The 27715-nt window shown below is 39.5% G+C and overlaps 1 protein-coding gene across 3 annotated transcripts in view; it reads right to left on the bottom strand.

Moving 5' to 3' along the window:
* LOC109031154 (uncharacterized) overlaps nt 1-27715 on the bottom strand; it is a 73361-nt gene that overhangs the window by 26370 nt on the left and 19276 nt on the right. For 2 of the 3 annotated variants that reach the window (XM_019042509.2, XM_019042507.2), the window contains exons 2-4: nt 19916-20245; nt 5936-6087; nt 281-401 (exon numbers count right to left, since the gene is read on the bottom strand). In XM_019042509.2, coding sequence (XP_018898054.2) covers nt 281-401; nt 5936-6087; nt 19916-20231 — 589 coding nt within the window. In that variant the 5' untranslated portion in view covers nt 20232-20245. Of the gene's footprint in view, nt 1-280; nt 402-5935; nt 6088-19915; nt 20246-22794; nt 22904-27715 lie in introns of all 3 variants that reach the window. The other variant, XM_019042508.2, reaches the window with a different exon arrangement.

Raw genomic sequence — 27715 nt, 5'->3', positions numbered from 1 at the left:
TATCGATATCGTTTGGTTCAGCATGAAAACAGCGTTAAAAGTCAATGGAGTAATCTAAGGGAATGGATTTCTTGTGATAGGTTTTCGATTCTCATGAGTAGAGAATGGTAATGAAAGTGATATTGTTTATAGGAATTTGCTCATTTTCAGCTTTTCAAAATGAAATCCTAAAATTTTCGTTTGAGGCTACATTCTATTGTTTTGAACAAAATGATACTTCGAAACACTATCGAATATGATCTATTGGAGACTTTCGATGGAAAAGAGGGGTGAGACTCACCTCCTGACGCTGCGGATCCGCCAGAACCGATGGACGACAGTCTGCTTTGCCTCCCGCTTATTGATAGGAATCCGAAGTCTACGCTGCATGTTGAGTCCTTCCTCTCGCTCGGATCGAAGATCTACGGACAAATTAATAAGAGCTTTAAGTTCAGAATGCAGAATTAAGATCTAAGAGCCCAATTCACACAATCAAACTTTTCATCGGACATAATTGAACGGAAAGTTAGTCGAGAGAACGTAGTGCGATAGAGTAGAACGATCCATTAGTTTTCTTTTACGAGGCGGAGTACTATCTCATAGTGGTCACGCAGGTTTTAAAGTTCCACTTCTCAAAAACTGCTGCCCGGATAATTTTTTTTCTAGCCTACTCATAAACTGAAAGCGAAGCGACAGTATGCGTACCCTCCATACCCCTCCCCTCGGTATCGATTCCTCCTCTTCTAAATTCAGTCAGTCAACGCCACGAGCTGATACCATATTGAAGTAGGCGCCACGGCTGTCTGCGAGCGAAAAAAAAACCGGACTCTTCCCCCGCAGGGGGAGGGGGGTTTGGAAAATCACGGCGCGGGAAACCTCATTAGCGGCGTTTATTCGAAACGGTGAACGGGCAAGAATAATCTTCGCACGCTCATCGAGCTTCGGATGAGGAGACTGGCTCAATATTGGCGCAAGATTTCATTAGCGCGCGACAGCTTTGAGGGTGCAGCTCGGCCGCCTGACACCGAAATTAAATTTACCCTCGGAAAATCGGTGTGCCATCGCGCCGCCGACACCCGCGCCCGGTGAGTAATTTCATTCTGCTGACGAATCGGCGGGGGAGGGGGGGCATGATACACCGAGCCCCCCCCCCCCCCCCGGCCCACTTCGTCAACCCCCATCACTTTCCGATGATCCCTTTGAAGAGAGGAGCTCCATTCTTCGGGGCTACGCACAAGGTCAGTGGGGCAGTTAGGGCTGCATCCAAGCAGTGTCGACCTGGCTCGAAAGTTCTCGAGGCACCGAAGACATAATATTTTTACAATATTGGGAAAATATTGTCAGTATTGTCGCAATATTTTGATAATATTTTAATCAAAATTATTTTTTAAAAAATATTTAAAGAATCTTTATTTAGTATTTGTAAAAATAATATGTTTGCCTAAAATATTATAAAAATATTTTCATAGTATTGGCACAGTATTGGCACAGTATTTTGAAGTATTTGCACAGTTTTTATGCCAAAAGGAAATATGGTGTACACTTTTAACATTGGCTCAATATTTAACCAATATTGGCCCAATGTTTGCATAAATATCAAAACAATATTGTTTAAATATTGGCTAAATATTTCTGTATTATCTGGGATACGTTTTCGGGGGCCCCTTCCTGGTCGAGCGACCGAGAATTCCTAAAATTCGTGATCCGCGGGTTGCATAAGGCCGGTACGTACGAGCTTCAAATATAGGTATTCAAATACATCGCAAACAAGAATAAGACGGTAAATTGAAAAAAAAGAAAAATCGAGTGCCAGCACAGCCGAATATAGGAGAGACGTATTTGGGTCTAGTTTTTTTATTTTCTCCCAAATCTACACAGTGACAACTGATTGGTGCCGTAGAGTGCAATATTGCGAGTTCTTGCCTCGCGCCATACGCCTTCAATTTTGCAGAAGCGACACGGACACGGAGCTCGAATATTAAGGCGTACGACAGTGCGGTTAGCACGAAACGCGTACTAGCGCCTACAAGACTGCATGGATACTTCATGCATTGCGCTTTCACCGCGGAGGATACTTCACGCATTGCACGGCCGTCACGGTGCGTACGCGCAATGTGTGTAGACGTATCCCCCATTTTGAGTGATTTCGAACTAACCTCATTAGGAAACTTTGATTCCTATTCGGGACCCTGCAACTTTTCGCATTTTAAACACCTTATTTTTTATGTTTCTTATTCCAAGGAAACCTTTGACGTATACTTTTTGGTCACGATCAGTAAAAATTAAGAACACGCTGCCAAAATTTCGAAGCTATGTGTCAAATCTCAAAAATTGTATGGATGATCCTTAACTTCGGAATTACCCTGTGAAATAATCCTTATAGGAAACAAATTAAAATCGCGTTGATGAAATAAAAAACTAACGCAATTCTTTTTGATGTTGTTTGAAACCTCCTTTAACTTGCTGTATCATTGAATGCTCTTCTTGAGCATTCAATCCTTGCATACTTTGACGCACTTTAAGGAGGATTTTGAATCAAGTAGATTTCGAGGAGCGTTTCATTCCGCCCGGACTCTCAACTTCCCGAAAGCTTCCAAAGTTTTACTGAGACGATGGCTTCGTGACCTTCCTTATTCGCGGAGTTTATTCTCAACTCCATCGACCAATCTTCGTGGATACTCGTTGCTGATTGGCCAGGATGTATCCACCTTTATACATCACACCGTCAACCAATCAAAAGTAAAGAAGATCATGTCATATGGAAGTGTTCACCCTTAACATTTCATCCTCTGTGGCACCACACGATCAATGTCATATTCTGTAGCACCCATTCTTGACTTAAGGAAACTTGGCGCGCCTTCGTATGTTTGCGTATGCAACAGTGAGGACAGAAGGGGAGCCGTTGGACATTAATGAAATACTAGCAAGGATGTTTAATTCAATGCTCTATCCATTTGATTAGTTTAGAAAGGGACCCCACTATGTTTGTTCATGATCAACTTTTGCGTTCGTAAAAGGGGCTGAAGTTCATGAGATAGGTGTAAAAAATCTTTACTTCACTACACAAAACAATTTAATCGATTCCATGTCAATCGTTTGAAAACATTATGTTGGGCACTTTATTGCATACAATGAGGAAAAAAACAATTCAGAATTTTTTAAGAAAGATTGATAAAAAATTGGGAAACAGATGTTGGTTTGAAGTTGAGGGTTTTTCAGCTCTTTCCGGTCAAACCTGATTACCGGCAATTTAAAAAAAGTGCCAATGAGCTCGGTCAATTTGAAAATGCACGATGGACGACAGAGACCCTCCGTTTTGGCGTGTAGTTTAGACATGTCTGATGTTCTGATTTTGAATTTTTGGTAATACTCACTGACTTTGCCCATAAAACTCTACGAGAACAGCTAAAAGAGGAAATCGGTTCGCCTTAATTCCAGGATCGTGAGAATAATAGTTAGAAACCTCGATTATACAAACTGAATAGTTCAGTAGACGTTCACAGCTTCAGAAGAGCGAGCACTGCTGCGCACCAACCACTTTAATTGACAGAATTGAACTTCAATTCTGTTAACCGAAAGTTCAGTTCCACAGAACAGACCAAAAGTTCAAATCAACAAAACGAAGAAATATGGTTCAAATAAATATTGCTCAATAGATTTTTCTAAAAGTGTTTCTAAGTTCACAAGTTTTCGAGTCCGGGGAACTGAGACCGTCAACCCCCACGACTATCCTCTGAACCGAAAAGCGTCAGCTGAGAAGTCCGGTTCGTACAGCCGACGTTTTTTCGATTCATGCACGAGAAGAATCAGATCATCAGATTCACCGCGAGTCATGATTCTGAATATCAATTTTGGGACGTCTACCCGAGGAAATTGCAGCAGTAAAATGTTTGCCGCTCCTTCAACCCTGTCGCAATCCCCTCAGCGCAGCGCGTCATGTTTACTCGGTTTAGATTTCCACTTTCAGAACAGCTGCCACCCTAATTCCGCGCCGGTGCCGGTGCCGCTGGTCGCACCTCCAGTGAATTAATTTAAACGATATTTTTTCCCGAGCGTTTTTATCAAAGTTGTCAAGTCTGTCGCTAAATGGCAAATCTTATGAGGGTTAATCTGTTATTATAATTGCCCCCAGCACATAAGATATTACCTTTATTTGGTAATGTAGGTCAATTGAAGGATTTTTGCCGAGATTTGTTGAAGTTTTGCCTCCCTCCATAAAAAAAGAGAAATACATATACGATTTATTTTTCAAAACTTTTACGAGTAACATGATATTGTAAATACGATATAATACTTAGCGGCAACTACAAAATAAAAGTATTGTAAAAAAGGAATCTGCCTCCAAGTAGTTCATTATTCCTCTGCTGGAATCCAACTGAATTTCTTCCTTTGAATTTAACGTAACAAATAAATAAATAAAATGAAACAAAATTAAATAAAACGCGGCACAAAATAAAGGAGGGCAAAATAGCCGGGAACGAGACAAACTTAAAATTGTAAAACACGATGAGAAACGAATGGGGCAGATCAACGCTGGTCGCAAAATCAATATAATTGCATCAGTACACAAAAGAATCTATACGTAAAGTAAGAGTCATTCATAAAATACTTGATGCTGGTTTTTTTTACCAAAAATTGGTATTTCCAATGAAATACTTCGATTTTTCCTTTTTCCCGACGCTGTTCCGAGCACTTCCAATTGCAATTTCGAAATTTCCTTTTGCGTGCAGATGCCTCTATCCATAAGTGTTACTAAACCGTAAACAAGTGAAAATCGAAAAAAATCCGAGTTGGTGTGTTTTCGAACTCACTGATTCAATTTCACCCCTATTCTTGGCAACATTGGGAGAATATTTTCCGCAACTCCGGATGCGCCCTTGTTTTGATTAGCGCTTATCGGCGAGCGTTCTTATTAATCGTTTTATTGAGTGTTTATCCAGTCGAAGTTGACCTGCTGGTCGATTGTTGAATCGCTATTGGGTCACTTTGATCGATAAACCCTTACCTTGACTATAGTTTTTATCGATTACCAGATTCAGGCGCTGGCTCATTCGGTGCGAACCGATTTCACGATTGCTCGCCGAAGGAGTCCTCCGTGAAACGCTTTGCCCCTAGTTTTTCCACGCCCAGCTCTGTCAATGTTTATATACGAATAAGAACACTGCCGCGCTTAGAAAAAATGCCACATAACTTTCACACGCTGCCAAATTGTCTTTTAGTGTGGTGGCTAATTACCAAAAAAGGGCCAATAGTGGCAAATCGTGTTACAGTTTAGCGGCTTTTGGGGATCAAACTAAATGACATTTGAAGAGTTTTGAGTCGAATACACAAAAACCGGTTTTTGTGGAAAAACACCCTGTATATTGTCAAAATCAAAAATTTTGTAATTTTGTTATATTTACCTATAAATTACCTTTTAAACGAAAAAAAGAAAAATTAAATCGGTTCCGTGGATCTCGATCTATAGCGTGACTCAAAGTACGCGCCCGGACGCCATTTTGAATGTCCGTCATCTTGGATCTGCCACTAAATTTGAAATGCCTCTTCGACCCAAAACTCTTAAAATGTCATCTACTTTGACTCCTGAAAACCGCTAAACTGTAGCACGATTTGCCACTAAGTTGCAACTAGCCACCACCGCACTATTTGTTAGGACACGAGTTTTCTGAGAAACTTGAGAATATACCTCTTTTGGTTTTTCGCAGAACATCATTCGCAATTGGATCTAAAAATCTAAATAATTCGAGAAATGACATTCACAACTTTTCCAAAGAAATGAACACTTTGTCCTGGGAAGTTTGGCAACATCTAAATGTCATATGGCGTTTTTTCTTTGCACAGTTTAGTGGACTATATAAACTAAGTTCACAAAAAATAGTTGTTTTCTAACAGTTTGCCACCAGTGTTTGATTTCTGTCTCACGATTAGGTTTTGGATGAAACTCGTAACATCTTACCGCTTGTTGAGTTTGTAATGTTGATCGCCTTCTTTTAATTTCGTTCGGATCTTGAAAATCTAGTTCCTCCGTGCTGCTACGTAATTCGGCCGCCATCTCCTCCGAAAAACCAAGTCCTAGTTTTACCCCGTTGGATCCGTCCCCTGATTTCTCTGGAAGAAAAAAGAAAAAATTGCTTTAAGAGTTTTTGAAAACCATTAACATTTTTGAGAAATTCTTTTAAAAACTCTCAACCTTCAAAAATGTCACAATGTACTATTTTGGTTTAAAAAATAGTAAAACATTGCGAAATATCCCTGACTAAGTAACGCGCGTGAACACGTCAAAGCCATTAGGCATCCGCTTGCATTATTCAAATAATTCATATAAAATTGAAGGCGCAATGACACGAAGCAAGTACGCGCAATTTTCCACTCTACGCTGCTAAGAAAGTGTCGCGTTCCAAAAGAAATGTTAAAAAACGAGGCCTGAATAAGTCTCTAATCTTTGGCTGAGTTGCTCACGTCGCATTTGAAGCATCACTACGAATGAAACGAACGGAAAAGTACAATTTAAAAGTAGAGTAAGGGAAAGGACACGCGTCGATGACGGCGCAGTGATACAACTATTCGTACTTGATGGATGTCCATGTTGCATCTGCAAAATTGAAGGCGCCATGGCGCGAGGCATGAGCTCGCAATGCTCCACTCTATGCTGCCAATGAGGTGTCGCTGAGATTCGGGAGAAAAGTTAAAAGAAGGGGCTAGAATAATCATCAATATCTATAAATCTAGGTGAGGTAGGCTGCTTCACGAAACATCGATTACTTTAATCAAAATGCGTTAAATTGAAGGAAAACATTGTCGCCAATCTTCGAGAATCGCCTGTGAAAGATGGCAAGAATGGTTTGCAACCAGGTGTGAGTTGTGACGGTAAGTATTGATTTAGCTAGTCTCATATTACCCGCCACTGGCTTCCCTGCAATTTTCCCCAAGTCGAAAACGCACTTTTAATTGTTCACGAGAGGATTAGCGTCCCGCCACCCCTGTCGTACTTCGCAAAAATTGCGTAACTTGCCTCGCGAGAGAGGTTCACCGTAGGTTATTAGAAATTCGATTTGGCACGGTTCAAATCCCTCGGTTGTTCGCCACCGGAAGCTAATGGTGATTGAACTTCTTAATTTAGAACATGATGCTTGAAGGTTTTCGCGATTGGAGGGCTTTCCGCATCTTCACTCTATTCTCGACTGATGGGATACGCACCTACTTTATTACTCCATGAATCGGATTCCACCGAACGGAACCTAATTGGCTCGTTTCTAAGACCATGCACGATGGGTTCAAGGGTCAACGACCCTCTTGAAATAAACTAATTCCAAGCGAGTAAAATTATAGAATTGTTTTACGTGCGACTTTCTTGAAATATCTATACCGATCATGAACAATCTCTGCGGAAGCCACTGCTCAAAGAGTAAAAGAAATTTTTCCTGCGGGCCGATTGTTGAATTATCATCGATATACGTTTGAGCCATAAATGAACCATATTTTGCAATAAAACATATTTGTGGCTCGCCCTTTAAATCATCCACCATCATAAGAAAACTATTGGCACATATCAATGGCTAAAAAGCTACACCACGTATCTCAATTGTGGCGTTTCAGAATCTCCGCTCCTAGCTTATCTTTTCGGAGAGAAATGAATCAACTTGTAGCTTGAAATTTATACAAACTATTGGACTAAACAACAATCCAGGCGTGGGTAAATTAATTTTGACATGGCCGTTCACATCTCCCTGGCACGTTGTAAGCTTCAATTTTAATACATCAGTAATTGAAGAGGAAATAAGAGATGCAATAATATACTTTATTGCAAAAGTGAATTTCGAATGGCGATCTGCAAAATCGAGAGTAATCCATTTTTAAACAATGTTAAAATTACCAGTGTCACGGTAATTGCCCTGGCAGAAAAACAAGGAGTAATCTGTCTAATACATAAGCTTGAAGCTTGTTTTTCCTTCAGCATACACATTCTCTACAGAGGAGAACTTCATAAGTGTCGTGACAGTAGGAACTCAAAATAGCTACTAAATGGATCAAGGTAGTTTTTGCAGACCGACAAGCAGTTAAACTCTTTATTATTGCATACAATCGAGTTCTAATGATAAATATCTTCTTTAGCCTTCTACATTTAGTGTAGTGTTAGAGGTGACTCTTTCAAACGAAATCAGGATAGTCCGAGTTCGATTTGTCGCCTGCAGGCAATTCGACTTCCATCATGTTTGAAGCAAGGGTACCAAGAACTGATCGGTAATGGGCCATTCATAAATTAAATTTTGCTAAAAATAAGATATTTAGGCTCGTTTTCTTACTTTCGTCGCAATTATCGGTCACACAGGTCAAGCTCGCTTTAAAATATCACGTCACGTAGGTCAGAATTGACCTGAAAATTTACGTCACGCTGATTTTTGCTCCTCTCTTTTAAAAATAAAAAATAGTAAGAAAACCTCATACCTCATCAAACCTCATACGACACACAGAGGTTGGTAGTTTGGTAAGACTACGCAAAAAACACACATGATGAAAGAAAAACATCTACAACCAAGGTGCTTCGATTATGCTGAATTACTTTTTAAGTAGGTGAGTATGGAGAGTATAAGAACAAGCATTGAAAACATCTATGACGATTCTTTTCAGCAGCAATAACATTCTTGATTGAATTGAAATTCTAGCCCTTGGTAGAAGAAAATGGGGAAAATCTATTTAGCGTTACGTCACGCAATTGCCTACGCCCCTCGTTAAGGTATGACGTAATTTATGGACGGCTACTGGGTAATGAAGGGGTAGGGGGGCTACGCGTAGGATTAGGTCCTAGACTGGCATGCTAAGGAAGAACGCCGTATGAGCCTGCAGACGCTGCCATGTTTCCTTTAGTAAAAACCTAATTTACTCGAAAATCGCTAATATTTTTTCTCAGTTTGTTCAGACAATTTTGTTCGCAATTTTATCTAAAACGTCTGAAAATTTCAAGTTAAAATACGCATAATTTTCTTTAAAAATACATGTTTTGTGCGAAGCAATTTAGCAACTCTCGAATATGCATACGGCGTTTTTCCTTAGCACGGCGGTAGAGGCTGCTTAAAGTGCGGTCGAAACAAATAATAAAAACAACTGACGCGTAAGTTGCTCATTTATTTTACTACCGTGATAATAAGGAAAACCCGCGCTCACATTCTTCATTATTTCATCGCGGGCGAATTTTAAAATTTATGAGAGTTTAACGTGCCTCTCGATCGGGGGAGGCGATTGGTGACCGTAACCTTTTACGTCACGCTACGCGGCGCGTCATTCTGAGGGAAGATCAACAAAACGAGGCCTTTGGAGCCACGAACTATTCTTGTCTTTACAAAGGTTTATGACTCGTTGATGACAAGAGTCAATTCAAAAAAAGACTGCCGAGTGGCCTGTTTGAATTATCACGGCGGGAGGGTAGTATCGATCTCAACGTCTAGTAAAGGGGTAAGAAAGAAGAAACGTGCTGCCGAATCGCATTTAATAATCCGTATAAATTAAATTAAGTCTTCTTATGTGCAATTTGTTATGATGCACCAAAGGGCAACGCCACTAGAGCGACGCAGAGCATGCAAGCATGGCGGGGGCACCCATCGTTTCACAGATTTTGCAAAGTCCTGTACTTTCAAACCGCAGTCTAAAGTTACGGATAGGCTTGCTATAGACAGATTTAGTGACTCCCAGGTAGCAGAAAATATTTTGAAAATATTGTCACCTTTATCAAAATATTTTCATGACAATATTGTAATTAAAATATTTTCAAAATATTTTCAAAACTTTTTTACGTCATTCGATATAATATCGGACTCTTGGTTCAACCCAAAACAAACTAACATGACCCCGTGAGCAAACTCTTCATAAGTTAACTGTGCTAATTTTTATTAATATTTGGATTGCATTTTGCAAAAAGGAACCACTAGCATTGCAATGATGCTAAGATTGTGCAACTTCATCCTTTGCAATAAAATTGTGGAAATCGTGAAAAACTATGAAATTTAGAAGGTGGTTTTTGTCTTAAATTCACAGTTTTTAGCGAGTAAAATAGAAACTATTAATGGATAATCGGGGTCTTCCTCCAAGACAAAAGAAGTTGCACAATCTTAGCAACATTGCATTGCTAGTGGTTCCTTTTTGCAAAATGCAATCCATTTAGTCATTGACCGGTCATAAATCAACTTAAGACTCATTAATTACGAGAACTTTCGATCGTAAGAAACACTTGGACGCATTTCACCACCATGGTGCACAGGGCGCGAATGAGCGCGAATCAGAAACAATGTTCTGGGTTTGTTTAAATTTGAACCAGGGTTCGATATAATATCGAATGACCCAGCCACTAAATCAGTCTATTGGTATCTGACAGCATCGATACTCGAAGTTAAGCCTTCCCCAAGAAAATTTGCTGTGTCGAATATGATGTTTACTAAAAACCCCTAAAAGTTAGTAAGTAATTTTTATTGCGGAACCCTATGTTTTCCTGGTTATAGATACTCTTTTCTTAATAATAATATTCATCGAGAAAAAAAATGCTCTTTTTGCCTATAAAATAGGACAAATAATTTGAGCCTTAAAATTGATTAGTTCGATTTTCTCTCAAGTCTTGTTGACTGCTTCACCTCGGAAACTCCTTAATTTTCCAAAGATAACTATTCAAACACAGATGCCACGTGGGGTTGCCTACTTATCGTTCTGAAGGTGTTTACTACGAGCATGTTCAGTCTTTATTGACTTTAAGAAACAATTTAATTTTAACTATGTGAGATTCCCATATCAAATGGCCTTAACATATTAGTTCACTTTTTGAAACATCAACGAAAGAGCCATTTTAGAGCAGAATTTTCCGCTAAGAGCTTATTTTTGATTTGTTAGCTTTTAACATCGACGGATTCTTTTTGTTTCCATTTTTCATTGCTACGCTGCCGTGCTGAACTAAAAAATCGCATGAATATTCAAATGTCCCCGAATTCTCTCCGACATAATATTCATTTCAGGGATAAGTAATACGGACAGACGGATGTTTATCCTTGAACTTTTCAAAAGCACTAGATTTGTGAAGAAAAACTTTCAAAAACGTTCAATGAAAAATATTTCGAAAATTGTCAGAAGTTCGCATTTTTTCAGAGGAAATTTGGCAAGGCCAGAATTTTCATAGGACATTTTTCCTTAGCATGGCAATATGTTGCTCCGAGCTTTGATTCGTTCGTGCTACCTAATGGTTCACGCTGCAGCCGTATCGAGCGCCACTGTCGCGTCGCGCGTCCCCCGACCGTGAACGAATTGATAGGTCACTCGAGACCTCTTCAAAAGGCAAACACCGCCTTCTTCCGTGTCACCCACCCCCCGTCCGCCGACGACCTGGTCCTTTCAGCGTTCAATCGTGTATTCTCTCATGTTTTCTCTATTTATCTTCGCCGTACGTGAGGGGTCTTTGCACTTCGCTCGCAAATTGATTCTGAAAAAAAGTGGCACGCGGAGTTGTCGCTCAAGACTTTTCGCCCATACACGAGTAAAATTCATACGAATTGGCAACACTGGGCCTCATCTATTGAAACGCGTGTAAAACTATCGATTTATCGATGAGTCTAGTCGAAAAATTCGTATTTATATTGCAACGTTTCGCGATCGCATATTATGTTAAATTTTCTTGAGAGACATTCGGACGGAATGTTCCCTTGAAATTTCCTATGAAAATTTTTGAATGAGTGGAAAATGTTCACCAAAAATTCCGGGGAAAAGGTTCGATTTCCTCTCTTTTCATCCAGATGATGTCTCATAAAGAGAAGAAATTGGAAATGTTTAGCGACTTGAGAGAGAATCGGACATCCTCTTTTTTCGGCTCTATATAGTCGTTGATATGTCGCACCCAAAATCGATCATTTTTCATTGATGCAAGTGAAGGAAAATCTTTACTGTCATCTTGCAAAAATTGGTGCTCAGCTGAAGTGCGACAATTGCGATAATTTTTTATTTATTTGAAACAGGTCCGTACTGTGCTATGCGGAGTTATTGAAAAGAACACAAGTTCATATGTATTTTTTTTTATATATATGTTACGCACAGATCGTGTAATTGCCCAGTTCATGAATTGGGCAGATTTTTGCTCATTTCATGAAATGGGCAATGTTGTTGCCCAAATTGTGAAATGGCACCAAAATTGCCCATTTCATGAATTGGGGCGGGAAAAAATCGCCCAATTCACGCATTGGGCAAATAATGAAAAAAACGCTCACACTCAATTTGTGTAATTGCCCAATTCGTGAACTGGGGCATGAAAATATTGAAAGTAAGTATTGAAAAAAGTAGAAAGTAGGAAATGATATCATGCTCGGGTAGAGATGTTAATTGTACTGCTGTTGTTATGTCACTGGGTTCAATGTCGGCGGCTATTTCAATAACAGCATCCGCAATAATTTGACAACCATTAATGACACTTTCGAACACTTCTTCGTCTAGCGCATTTTCAAGTTTTTCAAGGTAACAGGAGGGCACAGAAGAGGCAACTCCCATTTTAGCCTTTACACCAAACATTGCCGAATATGGCTCCATTTTGATGGCCTCGTGGTAGGTAGTGTTAAGACCTCATTGAACGAACTTCAGGCCAGTGCTCCACTTTTTCGTATTGTTATCAGGCATCCATGCCACAAGAGCATCCTTCACACACGCATTGGCTCGCTCAACAGATCCTTGACTTTGGGGGTGTCTTGGTCGCCCATTTACCATAAGAAGTCCTGGCCATACTGATCCTAACTCCTTGATGACCTCGGCGGTGAATTCACGACCATTGTCACTTTGGAAAATGTGAGGAGTTCCAAAATCTAAGAAAATGTGAAGGAGTACGTTTGCTACTTCACTAGCCTTTTTGGATGTCAAGGGACGCAGGAAACTGTATTTCGTAATGAACTCTTTATAATGAAGTATCCACTTGAAATTTCCGTCGGGCAGACTCTGATAATCAATGAGGTCTACCTGACCCCTTTGATTCAGGGCAGTCGCTGTTATTGGTTTCACGACAATGCCTGGGCCAATCTCCTTTTTGCGGTGCTTCTCTGTGCAGCGCTCACACTCACTTATAAAAGCGGTCACAACACTTCTTGGAATGTCCCCATAAGTCTCAGCAAGCTTCAGGTGGGTTTTCTTTTCACCCTTGTGATTTATGGAGGAGTGAACATTATTAATTATATCCCTTACGGCAGATTTCGATGCTGTTATTGAAATAGCCGCCGACAGCAGTACAATCAACATCTCTACCCGAGCATGATATTATTTCCTACTTTCTACTTTTTTCAATACTTACTTTCAATATTTTCATGCCCCAGTTCACGAATTGGGCAATTACACAAATTGAGTGTGAGCGTTTTTTTCATTATTTGCCCAATGCGTGAATTGGGCGATTTTTTCCCGCCCCAATTCATGAAATGGGCAATTTTGGTGCCATTTCACAATTTGGGCAACAACATTGCCCATTTCATGAAATGAGCAAAAATCTGCCCAATTCATGAACTGGGCAATTACACGATCTGTGCGTAACATATATTTTGGCGGAGGAAAAAATAATACGTTAAAATCAAGTTATTATTTCGGCACAAACTTTTCTATAGAGAATAACGGACTGACGGCAGAGAAACGGACTGACGGCAGAGAGGAAACTAAGCATTTAGAGAAGAACTAAATTCAATTGTTACGTTAAAAAATCCTATAGATACACAACAGCAAATTGAAGACGAAGTCGCACTTATCACTGAGCAGATCATTACAGCAGCAAAAAGAAATACTCCAATTGTTAGACGAACGAAATTAGCCCCTAAAGTTCCTCATGAACTTCTGGAAATAATTAGCGAGGCCAGGAAGGTTAGGAAATTATGGATGAAAGAAAGAACTAATGCACTAAAAAATAAATTAAATAGACTAAATAGAGAGGTCTCAAAAATGAGCTAGTTTTTTAAAAATAAAGAAACTGAAAATTTTCTGAAACACTTAACACCTACGGCCCCTACTGATTATTCCCTCTGGAAGGCGACAAAGTACCTTAAAAATCAGATTTTTTATTCACCGCCCATATTAGATAAACATAATGTTAAAGTAAAAGACGATGAAGGGAAAGCTAAAGTTTTCGCTGATCATTTGGAAAGTATATTCACTCCTAGGAAAAGTCTTAAGGACGAATGCGATCTTGCTGACAAATTGCTAGAAATAGAAGAGCGAGACAATTTGGAAGTTCCTAAAATTACAAAAACAGAATTATTTGATCTAATTAAATATAAAGTTAAATTAAAAAAAGCCCCGGGCGCTGATGGGATCACTGGTGAGATTCTAAAACAGCTCCCAATGAGAGTGATTGCCAAACTAGCCGAAATTTTTAATGCAATTATTACAATAGGATATGTGCCAGAATCCTGGAAGACTGCGGAAGTAATTGTTATCCCGAAACCAAATAAACCCATGGAAAAGGTAGATTCCTACAGGCCGATTTCATTATTGTCAGTGGTAAGTAAACTATTTGAAAGGGCTTACTTAAAAAGACTATTGCCAATTTTAGAAGAAAGAAAGATAATACCAAATCACCAATTCGGTTTCAGGGCGTCACATTCTACCATAGAACAAGTGCACAGAGTTGTGAGTCTTATAGAGAGAACATTGGAAAATAAAGAAGTATGTTCGATGATTTTTTTAGATATTTCAGCAGCTTTTGATAAAGTCTGGCATCTGGGTCTTCTCTTCAAAATACGAATTTTTTTACCATTTAATCATTATAAGCTAATCAAATCTTACCTGGAGAACAGAAAATTTAGAGTTAGATTTAATAATTGTTATTCAACATATAGAAGAATAAAGGCAGGAGTACCGCAAGGATCATGCCTGGGCCCATATTTATACAATATCTTCACTAGCGACATCCCAAAACCGAAGAGGGGCTTTATCGGCACTTTTGCAGATGATACTGCCTTAGCAGAAAGAGACAAAGACATATTTATCTCTAATCATAGATTACAAAAAGCTATCGATGAAATGGTTGAGTGGGTTTCTGACAATGGCGCCACGCTCAACGCATGTAAATCTGCTCATACTGTTTTTACAAATAGGAAAATACCACAATTACCAGTTCTCATAGAAGATGAACAAGTTCCTTACGTTACAAGCGCTAGATATTTAGGAGTTTATTTAGACTCTAGACTTACTTTTAAAGATCACATCAGAATCAAGGTGAAAGAATTAAATAAAAAGTATAAAAAAATGTATTGGTTGTTAGGCAAAAGATCAAAATTGTCAAAGAAAAACAAAATTTTGCTGTATAATCAAATATTAAAACCTATATGGCAGTATGCTTCACAACTATGGGGTTGTGCAAGCAAATCTAATATAAATAAGGTAGAAAGATTCCAGTCGAAGGTTCTACGAGAAATTATTGGAGTACCATGGTTCGTAAGGAACGAAGACATAAGGAGAGAATTAGAGGTACCCACGGTTAGACAAGTAATTGCTGAGACAACGAAGAGATATGAATGTCGTATTGAAAAGCATATCAATGTAGAGGCTTTAAACCTTTTAGATAGTACAATACCTGTGAAAAGGTTAAAAAGGTGGGAGACCTTTGAACTCCCATCAAGATTTAAGTAGTCTGTAAGGTATGAGTGAGAGTGTGAATGGAGTGTGAATGAGGGTGAAAGGAAGAATGCAAAACCATTAAACTAAAAACCTTTATGTTATAATACATTTAAGAAAGAAGGCAGAGAATTTACAATTCCTGTTCTTTTAGATAATCATAGTATTATCTAACGTTAACATATAAAATTAATGCAGTTTGTTAAGTTTTAGTTTTAAGCCACGTAGATAGATACAAGAAACACTTGTAGTAGTTACGATATATTTAAATAAAATTTCTTTTAAAAAAAAAAAAAAAAAAAGAAGTGACAACGATGGTGGCCGAGGTCGAAATAAATGGTTTAAAACCATATGAAAACCAAAGTACGAAAACCGAAGTCATGTCATACATTTTTCGGATATTTTAGAGCAATTTTGCCAAAATGTGAGCGTAATCAACTCAAAATTGACTCTCCACGTCCGCAACTCCGCATGAGACATTTTTTCATATTCTTAATGGGTAATACCTTATCAAACCTACGAAAAGCCTCAAACTTTTGACCAGTCATTTTTGAGCGAATGGTTTCCTTGTGAGCTTTTAAATTCGGAGAATCAATATTAAAAACGTTCCGAGCTACAAGGATTTACCTTTCAAATACGTTTTTCTCGGAGCTTGAAATCTTGCGATACAAAATGTAGTCCTTGCAAAGAAATCCTCAAAAGCGTTGCCCTTCTGTGACCGTGTCAACCGAATCGGTCGATGCAGAAACGTAACATTTCTTGATGGGTTCTGCGCTCCTTTAAATTGCCTGCACTCTAAGCCTCATAAAAAATGAACATACTGGAACTCGTTCATTCCAAGTTTGAATGGTGAAGTGAACTCTGAGTGACGTAAGTAGATCTCGCTGCCTCAAACGGAGGCTGCAGAGCCTTCTTTTCAGCTGGAGAAACGGTTCTCTCTACGCTTCAAGTTGCCGTAGTTTTATTCAGCATTTCAGCAGCACTCGAGAAAGGATATTTACGTCTTACTCAATATGAGTAAGAATATTCCTTCTCTACGCACTAGTTTTCCTTCAAACAGGAGGTTAGGCAATACCGCACACATGAGCACGAATAGTTGCCTAGTCGAGCAGAGTTGCGGATTCTGTATCTGTGTTTGGCGCAATGCGTGAAGTATTCCTGCAGTCTTGTAGGCGCTATGCGTCTCACGCCAACCGCTCCTGACCACACTGTGTTTGACGCAATGGGTGAAGTATTCATGCAGTCTTGTAGGCGCTAATATGTGTTACATGCCGACCGTCGTGCCGCGCCGAGGGCTTGTCCTTTTCTTTTCAAGTCCTCGTCATTATTCCTCTCTGCGCTCAGCTCCAGGCCAAATTGCGTGTTTGGTTCCTCTCTTAACTCGACTAATTAAAGAGGCTGTCTCTTGTATTACCGAAAAACGAAAAAATTCGAAATTACTATACTCTCAGGAAAGAGAGATTTTGTCCCCTTTTCTCATTGATAATTTTTATTTTCTAAATCCGATTTTTTTTCTATCTACATTCAAAAAAATTGCAAAATTTGCCGCCATGGGCCGCGGCCCATGTGACTACTCCCTTAATTCGGCCCTGGTAATTACAGGGATTTGTGTAAACTTACGAAATTTTTACAGACTTTGGCGTCCTTTTCAACATCTTAAAATATTAGCATCGCAGGCACGAGAAAGCAGATTCCACCTCCGTTGGAAAAAAAAACCCGTTCGTAAAGTCATACATTTCCGAATACAATAGGTATTCCGCCCATGAAGAGGTGTCCCTGAAAACTTATACACTTTCCAGAAAAAACAGTATTGATCCTCTGTAAAGGTGTAAATCTCGAGTGAGATTTCATTCAATACTCGTAATTTGAACGTGACCCTGAAGTACACGGCAACCCTGAGCGAGAGGTTACGACCGAGATCCCAGAATAATTGAACAGCTCAGTAACAGAAAGTAGTAAACGCCGCGGGTATCCCATCGCACTCGTGCCGTTTTTAAAACGAGCGTTGAATTTTTATTTCGGGCGATCTTTTCCCCCGTCTCACGAAAACCCCGCCCCACCCCGCACGGCTACCAACTATGCAATTTTGAAAATGTCTCTTCCATCTCTCCTCTCGATGCTTTCGGCGCTGATCGGTCCTTCGATCTCGCCTTTTCCCCTTGCCTTTACTTCAAAAGCGGTTTTCTCTCGTGAGCTCCGTCCGCGGACCGACGCTATCTCGATGAAAATGTTATTGTATTTTAAAACCCGCGGATCGTGAATCTAGACTCTCTCTTATTTCCTTATTTTCCTCGGCTAAAAAAATCTAAAAACGAGAATGAGCAAATTCACGTGGAAATGTAAACATCTGTGACTGGCCACGAGGAAATCACCCTCGCGAATATGGGGGAAAATCTCGATTTTACGAATCAATAAATTCAGTAGGCGCTTTGCGGTGCCAAGACAAATCTCGGTCTTGCAAACCTACCCATTCGGTTGACAGAACCGAGTCGCGCCACAGTAAACCGGAGGTTTAGTTCAATGAACCACAGTCTCGATTCATCGTCCCGGAGAGCTAGGAATATGTTCTGCATGTAGGAACATACGAGTCTGAAGAAACGAAAGGTTGTTGGTCGATTGCGGGGAATTTTCAGATCATAGAACTGAACCTCCGGTGTTTGCCGAGATGGAATTTGATCTTGTCGACCAATTATCATCGCGCCGGAAAAGGGATCTTGGTAATGACCAAGAGAGGCACCACGAAGATCCGCACCAAGCCACACTTTGGAAAAGAAATTAAGTAATTTTGAATGGAGATGTTGCATGTGTAAGAAATTTGCAATTTGACTGTTGATTCTTATGTAAAAGTTTGCAAGAAACACGATGGTGCCACTGGTTTTCTCTGAAATCTACTCCCAAGCTCAAAAGAAGCTCTCAAGTTGAGGCCGAAATGGAGGGGATATCCCACGCTATCCTGAGAGTCCACCTCTACATCAAGACAAACTCTCCATGTAAAGATAGGGAGCAAATACATTAGCAGGGTTGCCGTGTTTTCAGTTTTAGAGTCCCCAAATGAAGTGGCAGCACTGTCAATGTATTTGCTCCCTATCCTTGCATGGAGAGTTTGTTTTGATGTAGAGGTGGACTCTCAGGGTAGGGTGGGATATCCCCTCCATTTTGGCCTGAATTTGAGAGCTTTTTTTAAGCTTGGGAGTTGATTTCAGAGAAAACCAGTGGCACAATCGTGTTCCTCGCGAACTTTTACATAAGAATCAATAGTAAAATTGCAAGTTTCTCACACATGCAACATCTCCATTGAACTATTCGCTAATTTTTTTCCTGTCAAAAATTCAGTCCCGAGCGAGAAAAGATAATTTGGACGTAGAATTGGTCGTTAAACTTTGTCCTTAACTTTGAGTCTTACGAAGAAATAGAACAGCAAACCACTTTTCTTCGATTCAAGCTTCACACAACAGAGGCGTAGCGAGTGCGTTGCGATTTTTCGGTTGATCTGCCATTTAAACCCACGGAGAAGGATCGATACACAGGGTGTTCGCAACGATAACCTTAATAATCGGTTCTTAACTTACCTTAGCTTCAAATGGGAAAATATTGACTCTCGATCATTTACGCTTCGCAACAGTGTGCAACTGGAACGTTTTTATTATAATCGAACACTTCGGTTGCGCGCTTTACTTTCCATAAAAGAGCTAAAAATTGTAATCTCGGCCGATCACCGGAAACAAGACGAAGACGTTAATCGAACACGACCTCTTCTCAGCTTTTCCCGCCACTAAAAGCAGGCTTACCACGCGGTTCGTATCGTAAGTGGCAGCTCTACTTTCCTCTTAAGTTCGGATTGACTCATCTCCCGGATCCAATCGAATTAGGATCCAAGGGAAAGTGCTCTCTAATTGATAGAACCCTATGCAGTGGCGTGATGTGCTCTGCGATTTATCGATTAATCTGCCATGTAATCCTATGGAAAATGATCGATAAACCGGGGATAACCTTAATAATCGATTCTCAACCACAGCTTAAAATGGAAAAATATCGATAATCGATCATTCACGCCTTGCCACGGACCCCATGTTGTCTGGAAAAAGGCTGAAAGCGGAAGTTGAACTAACAGATTCTACTCGACCTTAATCCCTGAAAATTTGAAAGCCGGAGCGTGGATGTGCCTAATGGCTACTGACAATAAAATAATCTACGTTAGAACTCATGTCTATAGATGGCTGTAGATTCCTAAGTCACTAAATAAACAGGAATAGAAGCCGAAGAAACTGCAAAAAAAGTAAAAAAAAAAAAAAAAAAAAAAAAAAAAAAAAAAAAAAAAAAAAGTTGAACTAACCTCCAAAGAGCTCCCTCTCCGGGCTGCTGTCGTCCTGGTGCGAGGAGCTGCTGGCCCTCGATATATCGATCCTCGGCGTGGAGCTGATGCCTAAGCTGTTGTTATTGTTGGAGCCGGGGGGAGGGGCGGGGGTCGCCGTGGAGGCGGCAACGGAGGCCGTGGAGCTCATCTTCTTCTGCTCCTCCGGGATCTGCGGCAGCGAAGGGGCGAAGTGCTCGGCCAAGGGGCTCTCCGGGCTCAAGTCCTCCAGGGACGCAAACGGCGCCAACACTTCTAACTTTTCTTTCTTCGCATTTCCCGGCTTGTCCTGCTCCATTTTCCAGGAGACACCTGAAACAGAGAAATCGTCCCTTCCATGAGCTATTTTAATACCCTTCACCGTAACTTCGGCCGTTGGCTTCAGTGCGCTGCGCCGCACAGTGAATCGAGTCAATTAGAGAAGTCGGACATGAAATTTTTGACTTAAACTGAGAATTTCGGTGTTTATTTCGTCACATTTTAAAGTATAAGGGGTGGATCTGGAAGAAAATTTCACAAGAAAACCAATGGAACCACTTTTGGGACCTCAAAGTTGTGTATGAACGGAGTTATAAGCTTTTAAAGTTTCCAAATTTTGTCCGACTTCTCCCATGGACTCGATCCACTTTGCGCCGCGGTGCTGTAACAAGGTTGCCAGGATGAATGGGTACGTATTTTACATGGGTTTAAATGGAGGGGAAAGTGCTGATTTGTCCAGCACGAGTTGGCAAAAATTTGCTTCAATTAAATGCTACTCACCCCTGATTATAAAGTAATGCTGCCGTGCCAAGGAAAAACGCCGTATGAACCTCCAGGCATTGCCAAATTTCCTTTGATAAAACACGAATTTCCTGTTAAACTTCCCTTCCAATTTTTCAGATAATTTTGCTTGCAATTTCACCTAATGTTCCAGAAAACTTCATAGAAAAACATTTATGACTTTCCTCATAGATCGAAGGAAATTTGGCAACTCTCGAATGTTCATATGGCGTTCCCCCTAAGCACGGCAAAAAGGACTACTAAACAAGGCTGCATCGGAGTCATCATTTTGATCGAAAACTGACGGAAAGCATGTATCCAGGCCTATAGCTACAATCTGGGGTTAAAGAGAGTTCGATTTAACTCTCTTCATTTATAATCTCCTCATAAAATGTCTATTCGCTGATCGATCGAGAAAAAAGATAGTCATATTGAAAAGAAACAACAAATAAATTCCTCGTATTGCAACAGAGAAGAATAGAAAGAGAAGTCATGGCTACATGTCCGACAAAAATCACGAAGTTTTATAGAGAAGCTACTCGCGGAAACCACAATCGGCGATAGAACATGAGTTTGCATGCAGAGCTAGACCATAACAACATCGATTCACAACGAAACCAACAAAGCACGCCATAAATGAGAACCTGTCCGAAATTCACATTGTTTTCTGGCACGGCGATTATGTTTTATGCGCCTGGTGGTCAGATTAAAGGGTAGGTATCAGTGGAGTAGCGTGCTTTGCGATGTATCGACTGATCTGACATTTAAACCTATGGAAAAGGATCGATATAATCAGGGTGTTCGCAACGAACACCTTAATAATCGATTCTTTACCCAAGTTTGAAACCGGGAAATATCGAATATCGATTATTCATATTTCGCCACTAGAGGTAGTCGTTGAAAATTTACTCCTGCGTCAGTGTAAAATATATTCATTAAGGAGAAAACTGATTGACAAAATTGTTCTTCGTTCGAAGAATGATTATCTACAGCTGCGCGGTATCGTTTTTCTACAACACCGGGGCGCGTCATAAAAGCTGGAAGGAGCGAGAGTGCCCCCTTCCTTTTTTTCAGTAACTGATAAAATTAAGTTTTTCAGCATAACAATGACGAGCAAGAAATATAAGAGAAGATAAAAATAAAGTAAAGGAGAGATAAAAGAAGGAGAAGGAGAAGATAAAGTTTTTGAGGTTTCAGCCCCTCCACTTCGCAGTACCCGTTTTTTACACAGAGTCCATGTTATTATGAGATATTTTGCGTTGATGGTCCCTGCTCAAGAAAAAAATCGCTATTGAACAGTGAAAGTCTAAAATCTTGTTGCATCAGTTTTTGGACACTGCGGTGCGCACAAGACAATTAATGCAAGCTTTGGCAAATAATGAAGTCTCTGCAAGGAATTTAGAGGAATTCATTATCCAGCGTTCTACTATCTTGTCAAAGGCGACGGGCATAATGTTTCTATCAATTCTTTCAAAATTGAACCCTAAAGACGTTAAGAACTCCTAAGGTTCACGTTGTAATGCCAGCGCCTCACAAAATTAAAGAGTACTTAATCTACATATTATTTTCAAAATATTAATTTGATCGATTTTAATTAAAGCCTATAAGAGTTCACATAACGCGTAGTTAGTCAAATTTTGTACACTGGAAAAAAAATACATTGGATCTAGAGTCCAGACTCTTAAGAACGTCGACAAGAAAGAATACTCTTGATTCAATCGGATTTTTGCTTTAATCAAGAGCCAAGCCTCTTAATTTGAGCGGATTTCCTTTTGATGTAAGCAAAAATCTGATTGAATCAAGAGTATTTTTTCTTGTCAAGGACTCTAGATCCAATGTGTTTTTTTTTTTTTTTTTTTTTTTCCCAGTGTAAGCAGAGATAGGATTGTACACGTTTTCAGGTCTGGAACTGGGTATTATGTGTAGACTTTTCAACCTAGTCGGTTTAAATTCATTTCATCTATTCTTGCAGAGACGTCATTGGTCAGACAGTGCCGTCTAGAGATGTGTGTTAAGTGTGTTTTTTACTGAACACAAAGACGGGACGGAACACTAAGCAAGCAAACACACACGCACACACATGAGAGTGGAAGGAAACTAACCTAATATATTTAATAACTAGCTTGCCACGTCTATAACTCATCGTTGCCTCGATTCCGTGAATGAGGCAAAGACACCACGTTCGGCACTTTCCGCTCTGTCCATTGGTGGCTGTAACACGCACAGATGTTAAGTTTCTTAGCATAAGAAAACTACCCCCGCAGAGTTTCAACCGGTGTTCTAGTAATATAGTGGTGGCTCAAAAGTAGAAAGTGCTCGCTATCAATTGAGCGCTGAAAAGTACGATCACACGCGTGTCAGAGTCTACCTAGTTAAAACGAAAATATTTTTCAAATCATTGAAACGTCCATTAAAAATGATATGAGCCAGCTTGCAGTTAGACTAAATTTGATAGTATGTTTAACAATGTATTTTCTTAAAGTCTTGTTAAAACGGATCATTTATTGCTAATATATTTTAATCGGTTATAGGACATTTCGTCAACGATTTTTTGTCCGCGCACCTGTTTTTTCCAGTAATTTACGTCCACGCGTTTTTTTTCGGCACGGGAGTTTTGGTCCACGTGTAAGTTGAGACCCACAGTTAATTGGCCCACATGTGTAAATACAAACGACAATTGCTCACGACGTTTTTGGATGAAAATGTAAAATATCTTGGAAGAATGAGAGTTTGCTTGTTTTTTTTCTGTTTTGGCTGTTTGGTCCAACGAAGAATAATATATAGTTGAGAGTTTTGGTAAAATTGGGGGAGCGTCGATTCCATGAGACAAAATTCACTAAGACTCTCTACACCTCTTTGGTGTAATAGGACTTAATTATCTTTCAAGGTTTTCCCACCTTGTTACACCTGAACTGGATAAACCTCTATATTTGCCTCAGCTAAAGGCTCTTAGATTTTTCCAGTGTGCGATAAGTATCTTGATTTATCTTGCGCGGAAAGATATGTACTTTTAAAGGATGCTTGTCATTCTTAATACGTTCAATTTCGTGTAAAACTGTGCAACACCTCAGTTGTGAAATAGTTGCTTCAGGCGCCGCCGCGCGGCGGGCGGGCGGCCAGCGCGAAACACGCATTGGCACCTACAAACCTAAGTAGATACTTCAAGCATTGTGCAATGCGTGAAGTATCAACTTAGGTTTGTAGGCGCCCGTGAGCCTCTCGCGCTGGCAGCATGCCGCTCCGCTCTCTTAGGCTTTAATATTTATACTCACACAGTCAGCGTTTTTTAACTCAGGATTTTGAAATGTTTGCACACTTTGCATTGATTATTCTCATTTAAATTGATGGGGGAAAAATATGTATCAATTTATCAAAGGAGAATAATAATATAATGTGCGTTTTTTAAATATTGGTGGTTAAAAGGTAATGGTTTTTAAATATTGCGTGGCAAATTTAATGATTTCCAAAGCACTTAAATTTTTTCTTTTACATTTTGTGCTTCTATTGTGCTGCAGTGAGGTGTACGCGCAACAAAACGCTCAAAATTTGACGTATTTGACTCTAAAAGATCGATGTACAAATGGTTTAAAACTAAAGATTGCGTGCTTCTTGGTTTTTTTCCCTCTTTTATTCATTTTTGCAGTTTCTGTCGGCACAACTGCGGCTTATTGAGATTAATATGTCGCTTGGAAAAGGTTTTACAAATATTTGTCACGTTTTAAAAATATAAATGTTTTCAAAATGAAGTAATAATTTCGTAAAGAAAAAATTAAAAAAATAAAAAAGTACCTATACATATATAAGATAAACCGAACATCGAATATTTTAAGGATAGAAATAAAACCAAATCTTCACCAATGACAGTTTAAAAAGATAATTCAAAAGGAGAAAGTAATAACATTTCATTTAGAAAATGAGCAACCATAACAACGCCTCCTTCTCTCTCAATTTCTCATTTCCATACTGTCAATATAATTTTACATACGGACTAAAATATGATGTTTGGACTAAGCCACCGTTGCTTATTTTACGTATGGGCGTAAACTACAGGACAAAAAAGGGGCGCGGACAAAAAATCGTTGACAAAATGTCCTGAAATCACTTTAATAAATTAGTTTAATTAATATCTTTTTTAAATATTTACATTATAAATTTGATAAAAATATTTTGGACAAGTTTATGAGAAAATTTTTTACAATATTGCCATGATAATGTTCAAAAATAATTTTGAAAATATCCTCTCACCAGTATTTTCATTAAAAATATCTTCGCAAAATTTTAAAAATATGGTTTATTCACGAAAACATTCATTCGGACCCGAAAAAATTCTTTAAACAACTTAAACAGTACGAGATATATTTCGTAATGTACGTTTTAACCGATTCCTGTTTCACATGAGAAATTTGTACGGAGTCTCACCTTTTCTCGCCCCCCCTTCATTATCCCATCTGTGTACCTAGTACCTGTGAAGTAATCAGTTTCCCACATTGTTCAAAACTCGTAATATCTTTGATAACGATTTCCTTCTATTCAAAGAGGACTCAGGACTCAGGGCCACTCTATTCAGGGCTGTCCGGAGCGGTGAAAGTGAACGAGACAAGCTCATCCTGCCTTCACGTCAGCGCAAATCTAATGAAAAAGTTGGAGCTACGCCATCTATCTATTTTATGGGAGACGGTGGCATAAAAAGTACGAATTTCCACTGCACTCGACGTTGCGCCGCCAGATTGCAAGCGAAATCATATCTTTATCTGGGAAAACTTGCTCGCATCTATATAATTTACAGTTCTCTGTGGCAACAGCGCTTCGCATTCGTCGCGGTAATGATGATGAGCCCTGATAATGTCGGCTATCGGCATGGAAATGTCGATTGCCGCCAGTGTAATACAACTAATGGACACTACCCCCACAGCGTTGCCAATTAGTGAAAAAATGGTACATAGGGTGAGTACAATTGGCTTGGATGAAAAATCCCCAACACCCTACTGTGAAAAACAAGCGGTAATCTGTAATACGTAGGTATTAGAGACGAAGCACTCAGGGGTCAGCAGGGTTTTAGAGTCAAACATGTAAATTTTGTTGTAAGTAGTAGGATTTAAAGAGGAGAGGATTATCATAAGCTACTGATAGAATTTTTCAAAATTAATAGCATATTCTTTGCCATAATCGTACCTAACCGAGGTTGAGAAAGCAGGCAAGTTTTTACGAACCCAGCAAAAAATGAGAATTTTTAAGAAAAGCTCGGATGCGATGGACTATTTTTAGTGCAGTAAGTTTCAGAGAAGTTCTTAAATACTCCACAGCTTACACTACTAAGCACTAAAACTTATTTAGTAGGCATATCCTCTCTTCAAATGTCAGTGAACTTTCCTTCATTTTGCTATTGAACTGGCTCACCATTGAGTTTCTGCAGCACAAGTATTCTACCTTGTATATCATGGCGGGATGAAAGGAAAATGTGCCTACTTTCAGCCGAGCGCTTAAAAGGATAAACGACTCAGCCTTCAGGAATATGTGATGAAATCCGTGGAAGGGGGCAATGCAACCCATTTGCGACTTGACCCTAAGAGTTAATTCGACTTCAAGTTTACGAAACTTGACCCACTGTGACTCATTCAATATCTTTTTACCGCGCGCGGGGCTTTCAAAAAATGAAATTGTTAAAGACGCGTCGTAAGTTTGGAACCTTTTTCTGACCTGCGATCATGTTTTCATTGAACAATAAGAGTTTTTACCTATAATGAAAACTTCGGTCAAAGTTTGTCTCAACTCACACCAAAATTCGAGTTGTGACGTTGTTTTTGTGAGTTGTTCCATTCATAATTTAATCCTCGTATATAATTCAAAACCAATACACGTCAGATAATCAATACTTCAATTTTGTCCATAAATGTCATACAGAATGCTCTTACACAAAAATCGTCGCTTCTCTCACGAAAGACCGTAACTATATTTCAATGTTGAAAAATTTCCCCTCTACAATTCCATTTTTACCGGGAGAATCTTGGGCATTTCTAATTGAATCAGTGAGAACAAAAACACACCAACTCGGAAAAATGAAAATAATCAAGACACACACAAAACTGCGCAGAATAAGTGGAGTAGTTAGTTTAAGAAAACGATTTTTGCTGCCGAAAGACAAGCACTTATGAACACTTTAAAGGTCCAAGTTGGAACAGATGCGCTAACTTCAATGACCTTGATGTAAATTAACTGTCTTTAATGGGAAGTGAGCATTTTCCAGTTACCGAGTTGGTGTGTTTTCGTTCTAACTGATTCAATTGGAAATTTCACTGATTTTTCCTCTTGATCTCATGCAAAAATCATCATTTTTGAACAGAAATTCCACAGTTATACTCTTGTAAAAAACCTTGGAATTAAGTCACGTTCCTTCGTTCGGGAAACAACGAAATGAGAGACTTAAAAGATCTGGCATTCAGGCTAGCGACCATTGTCGGAAGAGGGAATGCACCCTGCGTGGCTAGCATCGCATCCTTGACCCGGAAACATGACATCATTTCAGAGACATAGAAAGGCGGAACTCCTGAAAAACGAGCGCCTTTTATTTTTCTTGTGGTTCTACTTGTGAAAGGTTGAGTGCAAGATCGACGAATTAACTGACGGATTCAAGACTTGGAAAGGAGTGCCCATGCTGCTTTCCACTCCTTGTAAAATCGCTCTTTTTTTCATGCTGAGGTGAATTAATTTGTTTTAGCTGCGAGACGTGAATTGAAAAGTTCCTAACGCCTTGTCATGGTTGAAATGGTTCAATAGCACAGAGTGAAGCCAATCAATAATGCAAAACTCGAAATGCCTTTTCATATCAAATGTAGGTAAATTAGTTTTGCCTCTTTAAGTGGGCATTTAAATTACCCGCGTTCGCGGTACGATTTCGAGGAATCTTAGTACATATATTTTGTGATGTTTGGCTTTCGACGAGGAGAAATTTCTATTCATTGATCTAGCAACAATTTTTGCATCATCTAATTTTTATTAACGAGCTTTCATAGAAATACCTGCATG

This window comes from Bemisia tabaci, chromosome 3 (assembly GCF_918797505.1).
Source record: "Bemisia tabaci chromosome 3, PGI_BMITA_v3".
NCBI lineage: Eukaryota > Metazoa > Arthropoda > Insecta > Hemiptera > Aleyrodidae > Bemisia > Bemisia tabaci.
The sequence above is the reverse complement of the archived record's forward strand: the minus strand, read 5'-3'. Positions and strand labels throughout refer to the sequence as shown.